The following is an 11,252-nucleotide window of genomic DNA, read 5'->3' as shown; positions in this document are numbered from 1 at the left end:
TTACCAGTGAAGTGACAGACATGCTTTCAAATGTCACCGTACAGAGACGTCATTGTTTATTTATCTACAGGTATTTGATGTCGTAAGATTCATAAATATAATTTATTATAAATCACAGACAACAAATAAAACATAATATTTATTTTGTACTGTGGACAGAAAACAACATTCTTTGTACACCTTTTGCAGTTGGTATAGCACTATGATGGAATATATTCCAACATCAATCATTTTTTTCTGAACCAGATCTAGCCTAGACAGTGACTGCTTCCAATACAAGACTCTGAATAACAGGTGCAAACATGTAGCTTGTTGTCATATTGTAGATCCAAATTGTCCAAAAAGTAATCTGTATGTGTCCCCATGATGTCTTGGACCACAAGCTGGATGCTTCCATTGGCAATGATAGAAAGACCCCAGGACTCATGCATGGTTGTCCAACATAGACTCCAGAAGTCTGGCACTGTTTGTGATAGCTGTGGTCACCACAATGAATTTAAGACCTAGAAACACAATAGAGAGAACCCATTATCCACTTTTATCCAACTTGTATTTATACAGAGAATCCCAATTGAGAGCCAAGGTCTCTTTTTCAATGGTACAAAGTAATATGGAGAACCCGCTTGACCTATAAAAACATGTATTGTAAACTATGTAGTCACCACAATAAATGTATAACCTAGGAGAAATAGAGGTAGAAATAGGGGCATGAATATATCTTTTTACATGTTCACACCCTCTACATTTTCCCTGTCAGCATTGGGTTTCGAACCGGCAACCCTCTGGTTACTGGCCCACCTCTCAAGACTTCTGCTGTTCCCTACATTGGCACACTGTTAAATTTCTAGTACCACCACCCTCCAGAATCCCAATATAAAGCCTTCCTTACCTTTCTCTCTGCCCAGGAAGCGTAGTGCTGAGATCTCTGAGAAGGTGCACCCACCCAGGAACATGACTAGGATGATACGCTGGGAATCAGTCTTCACCCTTGCGTCTGATCCGTTACTACCTGCTGAGAGAGAGGGGGGAGGTAGAGAGCGAGAGAAAATAAAGAACTGGAATGCTCTGAGTGTTCCCCTTTCCTCTATGGACTTTCCATTCAAAAGTGCCTTTTACATACATTTCAGTGTCAATGTTAAGCCCACTTGTCTTACCTGTGACTGCAAATTCATGTCCGTTGAGCATGCGGGTGACTTCCTCCAGCCCTGTCCAGCCATCACGCTCCAATACCTGCAGACGTAGCACAAGCGGAATACTTTTTATTATATCACTAATTGTAACACACTTCTGTCTTAGTATCCATGAGTTCATTCATATTGGAGTCCACCTACCTGTTCAATGAGTTTGCAGCTCAAAGGAATGTAGGCTCCACTGAAGATATAGGCCATGTCTCGAGGGACACGGAGGTCATATTCTTCATCCGACTTGGGCACCTTGATATAGATATAGTAAGGACATCCGGTTTCATTGCAATACTGTTTGGTTATGGAGTTATTTTAGGGCAGTGTTTCCCAAACTAGGGGTCGTGATTTGAAAATGGGGTCCCGAGAGAAACGTTGAAAAAAATATATATAAAGAAAATCGCTCTTGGTTCTTAGAACCAGGGTTTCGTCAGTAACCTCCGGAAGCCACTAGATACAGTTGTAATAAACAGAGTGGTTTCTGTTTTCTTCCTACAAATGTGGCTCTATCTTTTAAACGGTTCAAGATACAAAATATTATGACCCCATTACTGTAAGATTAGACTCTCAGGAACACGTATGTATCTTCTGTTTCCCTCCACAATGCCCACAAGCCACGCAGGGCTCATTAGAACAGACTGGACAAGACCAGGCACTAAATCAAACTGAAGATCAGACAACATTATTGCCTGATGATCTTCTGAACTTGTACCTTTCCTGGTGCATTTTAGTCACTTCAAACCATATTTCCTTCAGATTGAAATACTGACAAAAGTACTGTCAAGCTGATTTATAATAGACTGTCATAGCCAAAATTTAAAAAGTAAACATTTGCCGTTGATTCCATCAGTTTTTTTGACATGGCGGGCTCAACATTTTATTTATGTCAAAATAGGGTCGCGGCCAAAAACGTTTGGGAACCCCTGATTTAAGGCGAGTTTCCTGGCTCTTTCCCAGCTTAGTCCTGAACTAAAAACAAAGTTTAATGGAGAATCCAGGATTAGGCTTAATCTGTGTACATGAGTCTGCCCTAAAATGTTTAGTGAAATTTCATGAAGTTAAAGTAACTCAATACATGGCTATGTTTTTAATATGGTAATTAGGTTGTTCATTCAATTAAAAGACTACATACCAGATTGAGCCTCCTGCCCAAGGCACGGAAATTGCTCTTCTTGGCCAGGGAGGAGAAGGCATCAGTCAGCTTTCCTAAAATAGAACATGTTGAAAGGTTCAAGTGCTGATATTTTGCAGAGCATCTTGTCATTGTCAGGACTCTAAAGTACAGTATATCTATGATGTATATTTTGTGGGTAGTAATAGTCTCAAAAACTAAAATCACTGGACCCTCAATTGGTTCAGATCAGTCAGTCTCTCACTATTCTTAATTAGCTTAATTTCCGTATCCCTTTTCCTTATTACAATGACTTGACAGGTTGAAGTAACATAGAGAAACCTATTTAGACATTTCATCAATTAGTGGTGGTCACTTAGGAAAGGAAACGAGGAGAAAAACAAAGCAGTTATATACAGTAATGGTATTGGGACCCAACCTATATTAAATACAGTAACTGTACTGGGACCCAACCTATATTAAATACAGTAACTGTATTGGGACCCAGCCTATATTAAATACAGTAACTGTATTGGGACCCAGCCTATATTAAATACAGTAATGGTATTGGGATTCATCCTGTGTTAAATACAGTACCGGTATTGGAACCCGGCTTGTAATAAATACAGTACCGGCATTGAGACCCAGCCTGTATTAAATACAGTAGCGGTATTGGGACTCAGCCTGTATTAAATATAGTAACGCTATTGGGACCCAGCCTGTATTAAATATAGTAACGCTATTGGGACCCAGCCTGTATTAAATATAGTAACGGTATTGGGACCCAGCCTGTATTAAATACAGTAACGGTATTGGGACCCAGCCTGTGTTAAATATAGTAACGCTATTGGGACCCAGCCTGTATTAAATACAGTAACGGTATTGGGACCCAGCCTATATTAAATACAGTAACGGTATTGGGAACCAAACTGTATTAAATACAGTAACGGTATTGGGACCCAGCCTGTATTAAATACAGTAACGGTATTGGGACCCAGCCTGTATTAAATACAGTAACGGTATTGGGACCAGCCTGTATTAAATACAGTAACGGTATTGGGACACAGCCTATATTAAATACAGTAACGGTATTGGGACCCAGCCTGTATTAAATACAGTAACGGTATTGGGACCAGCCTGTATTAAATACAGTAACGGTATTGGGACCCAGCCTGTATTAAATACAGTAACGGTATTGGGACCAGCCTGTATCTGACCTGCGGTTTTGTCGTTGACCAGTTTGCCCACTCTGCTCTCCATGACAGTGAGGGTCTCTCCAGGCTGCTGCTCCACCAGCAGGCCTAGCTGCTTCAGGTTGGAAAACGTCAGTAGGTGTTCAATGCCATAACTCTGAGAGAGGAAATATGACAGAGAACTATATAACAAGGAAAAGGCTCCAACAAAACAAAAATGGAAATACAAAGATACAGAATTAATCCAGTCTAAATGCACATTACACTGACGGTGTAACACACAAGTGGGCAAAATTTGGCCTGGGATTTTATGGTTGTAAAATGGTTGGTTGTATAGACGTCTTTTTTTCCTGACAACGTCAAGATATCTGGGACTGGGAGGTCATATTTTTCTGGTCACTAAAAAGATTTGTATCAAAACATTTTTTTCCAACCAGTACACAACATGACCATGACATCACAAAAGATGTCAGCCTGACATCATTGCAACCAGTTTTTCCCAACCAGTGCTAGATATCATTTAAACAATACCTATGATAGCAGAACCCACCTGTAGAAACTGGGCTTTTAATGACCGATAATCTTTGGGAAGGAGGCCTGAAGGAAAATATATACAGCTGATTTAAAAGGACTAAGAACCTTATCATGAGATCAATTATATTTTCATGTGTTTGGTTAAAAAACATCTCTGTGAAGACTCACCGTTTTCTGTGAGAGACAGCAGACAAAGAAGTCTCATACTTTCCACCATAGAGACCTAAGGTGGATGATAACACAATAAGGATGATAGCTTCATCCAGTGTGGTTCCTGGCAACAAGGTTTACACTTTGATGTGGTTGGAGAGAACAATTATGTGCCAGGATGATTGATGAATACAACCTGCAATATACATTTTATTGGGCCGATTTAGCACTATGATTACCTGTATGCACGTACCATTCATAGAAATATAATGAATAGAACGGATTTGGAAGCTCTAACTCTGGCAATTTGACTGGTAAACTCATGGGTACACTCAGAATGGCTGCCAGTCCACCCATTATGACATCATTGACTTGAATGGAGACGCACTTTCTATTCCTTATATTTCTATGGCACCATTATCTTCCAGACAATCTCACCTGCCTATTGATATGCTCCTCTATGTAGGAAATACATTCACGGATTTCAAACCCCTCCAGTAAGGCTGTTGTTGGGGAAATAAGTATCAGTTATTATGCAATGCAGGAAATGGGATTCATATGGGGAAAAAACATATGCCTCAAAGTACAGTATAGACTATGTAATGTAATATTACAGTGCTCTGTCTTCAACAGCTCTTGGAAGTCCTGCTTCGTTTTCTTCTTCATCATCGACTCACTGGCACCAATATCTGAAGAGAGACATGTCTTTTTAAATGGATACTTTGGGATTTTTGCAATGAAGCCCTTTATCTACTTCCTCATAGTCAGATGAACTCATGGATACCATTTGTATGTCTCTACATCCAGTATGAAGGAAGTTAGAGGTAGTTTCGCGAGCCAATGTTAACTTGTGTTAGCGCAATGACTGAAAGTCTTTGGTATCTAATAGCATACTAGCAGTTACCATAGACTTCCATTCATTCATAGGATCCTGAGTGGCGCAGCTGTCTAAGGCACTGCATCGCAGTGCTAGAGGCGTCACTACAGACTCGGGTTCAATCTCAGGCTGTATCACAACCGGCCGTGACCGGGAGTCCCATAGAGCGGCACACAATTGGCCCAGCGTCGTCCGGGTTAGGGGAGGGTTTGGCCGGTGTAGCCCGTCATTGTAAATAACAATTTGTTCTAAACTGACTTGCCAAGTAAAATAAAAACGAAATATAAATTGCGACTAACACCAGTTAACAACTTCCTTCAAAATGCACACAGACATAAAAATGGTCTCAACCAATTCATCTGACTCTGGGGAAGTAGAGACTCAATACTCACGCAGACTGAGGAGCCGATGCTCCTGTTTTAACCCTTTCAGCTCCTCCGACACAAACGTCTTCATCTGTTTAATGTCCATTCCACTACGCTTCTGTAATGACGGAGAGAGATGAATAATCGTCAAACATGAACTTCTACTCTTTGATGTAAAGAAAGCTCTAAGAGGATATTTAATACAAATATTATGCATCCACGCAGGGCAACACTTCACCAGGGGGGCATTGTTGTAAATTATAAATGTGCTGTCAATCAGCTTACCATACCTAGCAAATAAAGGCAAACAAATAAATTGGAAGCACAAAGGCCCATAGAGATGTAAATATGGTCAGAATGAAACACTCACATCATATGCAGTCTGGAGGTTTCGGGCCTTTTGACTTAGGAAGCCAAACACCTGGGAGAAATGCTCGTTCCTGATCTCGTTAAAAACCTGAGAGAGAAACACATACAAATTCCAGTGAGACTGTCATCTTTAAACCAGTGAAGGGGAAATGATATCAATTCAACCATGTTATACTTCTAAAAGGCCAACCTTATCTTGAGAGTTTAGCATCACTTTTATACTCTTGTCAGAGGAGGTGACATCTGGACCAAACTCCACACATCCTATAGGACAAAGAGATGGATTATAATTCCATACAGACAATGGGCATACAATGCATAAAATGGCATTAAGATCTTATTGCAACTGTAATGGTATACAGCAATAAGAGGCTTCAGTGTGCGGCCCTTGACTAGGACACAATATATAAAGACCACATTATTTGCAGTATAGCTATTTCAAAGTAGAGACTGTAATCAGAGCAAATATCATTGCTTACCACATTTAATTCTGAAAATATCATCCAAAAGTCCTTCATAGACAACCTGGGAACACAGAGGAGTCACAAGGTCCACATCTGCAAAGAGAATGAGAAAGAACATTAGTATGATATCAACTATTATTATGACACGTATCCCTATTGTTATACTTAAAGGAGAATTCCATTCGAAATCCACATTTTCATACGTTAGTCTGTGAGAATGAATAATAACACCATTATCCAATAGCATATTTAAAATGTAAAAAAATTAGAGCAACAAATAAGACAAACGTCACAAGTGCCGTGATTCACAGTTCAAGAAAGATCTACCTCTGTCAATGAGAAACACATTTCCGATCTCCGCTTGACGCGCTCTCTGTTCCCCCTCTTCCACCTGCTCCCTCCACGATTCATACGCCATCTGAACCGGGCAAGAGACCAGACATACTGTTAACACTTACTCTATGAATCTCGTCTAAATCATGGTGTTTGAAAATCTAAATCATCTGTACCGGTGCTGCTTTCTGACTGTGTCTGCATTCAACAACATACAGCTAGCTCTACCTTGATGAACAAGACAAAGACTGGTTGGCTGAAGCATAAACAGACTGGCACCTATAGTAAATCATTCATTCAGTACCATCTAGAATCATAATCCCAGATGTATTTTAGTTTTGTTTTAATTCAGTATACAAGGCAGCTAAACGCTGAATTGCGGTATACAAAAGTACATTAAAGAGTGTTGAGCTGATCTTACCTTGGAGCATCGTCCGATCCCATACACCTTAGAGAAGGGGCCGTAGACAGAGTGTAGGAGATGCAGGGCACTACCCGCTGTTCTCACCCAGCGCTGGTCTCCCTCCTGTGGACACACAGGTCATGCTTGTTAGCAAAATAATGAGCACTATGAATATAACCACACTAGTCCCAGTAATAGGTTGTTAGTTATATGTCAAAATGTGTTACTCATTTGTTATTACACTGTACCTGCTTATGTAACTACATGTATATACATCATTTTTGCATCATAAAGTGGGACTGATATTCCTAAACACAGTTCCCGTCAGCACTACTGTCTATCATTACCAGGAAGTTGTCTCTGAAGAATTCCGGAAGCTCCAAGCTAATGATGTCATCGTCCAGGGGCAGGAGGTAGAATGACCACTCGTCAGTAGTCACATCTTCACAAGGGAGTGAAAAAGTGTCTGTTAACATTCAAACATCTGGAATACCAAAATATGAATATGAAATATCAAAAGACACCTACCACCAAAGATTCCCTGCTCCTCCAAAAGGTTCTCACATGCATAAAACTGTAAGAGACACGGAAAGCGAGAGAAGAATGAGCAAAGAAAATAAATATAATTGTTTTATTACAGAGAGTATACAATAAGTACATAATAATTACCTTCTGAGGGCTAAATATGATCTTGTATCTTCTGAATCTCCCAAATGCTTTGTCTGCATTGACCACATCTGGAAAAGGAAACCAATTTGTCAGTGAGTATATGAAACAGCCACGAACTGTCCTGTATAAGTGCCCGTACGAACCACCTGCGAAAGGGCACTCTACTCACTGCTGTCAGACTGTATAATAACTCTACCTCCTAAATGGTTTCCCCCACATTTTTTTTTTTTTACAATCACATTTTAAAATGTCAATTTCCATTCTAAAAAATGTCCTGTAATGTTTAAAGTTTTCTGTATTCTATTTATGTCATGTATTATGTATTTAAATGAGTGTTTTGCAATTATTAGTCATGTAAATTCTGCATTTCTTCAGTTTTATCTGTGAGCAAGAATAAATAAAGTCAAACTCATAGCAGAGTGATTTCCCTCATTGTCTTCCCGATCAAGGACATGAAATCAGAAGCCTTTGTTTGCACAGTACAGCAACGTACTCCAGAAGCACTGTCGATAATACCACTGATCCAGAAAAGACAAGGCATTTCAAAGTCTGGTACGACAGTACTTCATTTCTCAGGAAGGGAATAGCGTTGCTAACTTAATCTTTCACTGCCTTGGCATCCTAACAATTACACTTTAATGAAATACAATATGAATCAGCTGATTTTCAATATCAGGGTGCCACCATTCTACTTACCACATATCCACTTGACAGTTTTTATTCTTGGACGGATCAGGAAGCATAGTCTGTCAAGGAAGGCACATTGTTATGGCGGTGTTACCACATTGTTATGGCTGTGTTACAACATTGTTTTGGCTGTGTTATCACATTGTTATGGCTGTGTTACCACATTGTTATGGCTGTGTTACAACATTATGGCTGTGTTACCACATTGTTATGGCTGTGTTACAACATTATGGCTGTGTTACCACATTGTTATGGCTGTGTTACAACATTATGGCTGTGTTACCACATTGTTATGGTGGTGTTACAACATTGTGATGGCTGTGTTACCACATTGTTATGGCGGTGTTACCACATTGTTATGGCTGTGTTACCACATTGTTATGGCGGTGTTACCACATTGTTATGGCTGTGTTACCACATTGTTATGGCTGTGTTACCACATTGTTATGGCTGTGTTACAACATTGTTATGGCTGTGTTACAACATTGTTATGGCTGTGTTACAACATTGTTATGGCTGTGTTACCACATTGTTATGGCTGTGTTACAACATTGTTATGGCTGTGTTACAACATTGTTATGGCTGTGTTACCACATTGTTATGGCTGTGTTACCACATTGTTATGGCTGTGTTACCACATTGTTATGGCTGTGTTACAACATTGTTATGGCTGTGTTACCACATTGTTATGGCTGTGTTACAACATTGTTATGGCTGTGTTACAACATTGTTATGGCTGTGTTACAACATTGGCTGTGTTACCACATTGTTATGGCTGTGTTACAACATTGTTATGGCGGTGTTACAACATTGTTATGGCTGTGTTACAACATTGTTATGGCTGTGTTACAACATTGTTATGGCTGTGTTACAACATTGTTATGGGCGGTGTTACAACATTGTTATGGCTGTGTTACAACATTGTTATGGCTGTGTTACAACATTGTTATGGATGTGTTACAACATTGTTATGGCGATGATAATTGTTCCTCCAAGACAATAAAAGAGAAGAAGATCTATGGAACTACAATAGGATTTGCTACTTACTGATCTGAGGTGCTGACAATGGGTTTGTATTCCACTTTGTAAAGCTTGTCCACATCATGTTGCTACAAGGAGAAGGGTGACAAAGATTGTATAGAACTGAACCTCATTGTAACCTGGTAAACTGATATATGTAAGGACAGGCATAATCAATATGGTATACAGAAATATTCAGAAACAACAATGACATGTACCTTTAGTGTTGTGACATTAGCAATGCGGTCCAGGGGGCTCATCAAATCTGCCTCAATGAACAGGTCCTTCCTCCCAGGTAGCTTTAAACCAGGGGAGTAAAAATGCAGTATGATGAGGATGAGGATGATGAATATACCTAATCAATCCCCAGAAGAGGAATTTAGGATTGCTCCCAGCAGTAGAGACTAATATACATTATAGAAACATAGAGGGACGGTTTCCCAGACACAGACTAAGCCTATAGAATCTCAATTGAAACAGATTTTTAGTCCAGGACCAGGACTGTCTGGGAAACGGACCCAGGCTTTACAACTTTAATAGGATCCATGACTAGTGTGAGTACTTGTGGATACTGAGAACCAAGACAATTGATAAGTGGAGTAGTCCTACCTGTTCCAGTAGGTAAATGAGCTGGTCCCTGGCCAGCCTCTTGAGCAGAGAGAAGTCAGGGAGCTCAGGGGCATCTCTCCTGACACTGTGAGCCATGGGGCCTGAGGTGAAACAGAGTAGCACACCTGCCCAACCATTCACCTCCCTGGAAAATACAAACCAGCTGTGATGGGCTACCCACTGGGCACACTCTGGCTGAATTAACACTGTTTCCACATCATTTCAATTAAATTAAGTTGAACCAACGTGGAATAGTCATTGAATTGACTTCTTTGCCGAGTGAATTGACTTCTTTGCCGAACGGGCTAGCTAACGTTAGCCACCTAGCTAGAATTCGTAACATATTATACATATTGCAAATTCGTAATATATTGTACGTTTTGCAAATTCATAAAATATAATATGAATTATAATTTGTCAAATATCATACGAAATGGTTGATGGACATCCACAAATTAATGCATACCATACGAAATATAACATATCATACTAAATGGAATGTCTCGGATTTAAATACAAAATAATAAGAAATTATCTGAGACCAGGTGCCCCTACACACACACACACACACACACAGAGAGACAGCAGTGGGCTCTGTCCATTGTGCTGACACAGTGCAGCAGAGATACAGATTTTGTGCCAACCTGTCACTCAATCGTTATAACTTTTAAAATATTTTTATATTGAGACATTACAACAAAAACTGAGGGGGCACAAGTTTCAACTGAGGGGGCTAATCCCCCTTTTGACTAATCGTGGAACCGGGCCAGCTACAGTATAGAGTATATTTTTTATTTGAAAAATTATTTCTCACTGATATGAAAGATACGTTTCGAAAACCGGTTTGAACGCGATTATTATTTACTTTTCTAAACGTTAAAACAGAGCGTCGAATGTTTGTTTACATTGAGACAAATGCGGGTGTAACACCTGAACCCCTGAAAACCAACATACAGAGAAGGGTTTTCGAGAGCTAACGTTAGCATACTGTAGTTATCAGCTGATTTAGTAGTCACACCATGATTAACTGTATATGGCAATAAGGACGACGACAGTCATTAAAACCAAATGTATATACCGTTACTGTATAGGTTATTGGATGATCTAGACGACTTAAAAATGTAAAATAAACAAAAATCCTCTATCAATTTTAGCTAGCTAGGTACATTACCTTGATTTGTTTCCGGATGTGCGGATGGGATGTTGCGAATCTTTGTTTCACTACGAACAAGTAAATAGAGGGCACCGTATCTCAAGACATGACTGGAGAGAAACACTGTTTGGAGC

The 11,252-nt window shown here is 39.7% G+C and overlaps 1 protein-coding gene across 2 annotated transcripts; it reads right to left on the bottom strand.

The window, feature by feature from the left end:
- Nucleotides 1–126: 126 nt before the first annotated feature.
- LOC106587690 (vacuolar protein sorting-associated protein 33B) lies at nt 127–11,224 on the bottom strand. Of its 2 annotated transcripts, none has more exons than XM_014176281.2 (24): nt 11,137–11,224; nt 9,966–10,110; nt 9,575–9,655; nt 9,384–9,445; nt 8,346–8,395; nt 7,650–7,717; nt 7,509–7,554; nt 7,328–7,422; nt 6,999–7,103; nt 6,572–6,662; nt 6,260–6,337; nt 5,971–6,044; nt 5,782–5,868; nt 5,439–5,529; nt 4,784–4,858; nt 4,608–4,672; nt 4,188–4,242; nt 4,036–4,082; nt 3,510–3,642; nt 2,314–2,387; nt 1,332–1,433; nt 1,155–1,230; nt 890–1,012; nt 127–503 (listed from the first exon to the last, which is right to left on the bottom strand). In XM_014176281.2, exons 2-24 carry the CDS (start codon nt 10,059–10,061, stop codon nt 424–426), a joined length of 1,854 nt encoding a protein of 617 aa, XP_014031756.2. In that variant the 5' UTR covers nt 10,062–10,110; nt 11,137–11,224; the 3' UTR covers nt 127–423. The 2 variants fall into 2 exon arrangements, with proteins under 2 accessions (XP_014031756.2, XP_014031757.2); XM_014176282.2 differs by having other exon boundaries at nt 890–1,009.
- Between the last annotated feature and the right edge of the window lie 28 nt (nt 11,225–11,252).

The sequence above is a fragment of the Salmo salar genome, chromosome 26 (genome assembly GCF_965601325.2).
Source record: "Salmo salar chromosome 26, fSalSal1, whole genome shotgun sequence".
Classification (NCBI taxonomy): domain Eukaryota; kingdom Metazoa; phylum Chordata; class Actinopteri; order Salmoniformes; family Salmonidae; genus Salmo; species Salmo salar.
Note: the sequence above shows the minus strand (reverse complement) of the source record. Positions and strands in the feature narration are given on the sequence as shown.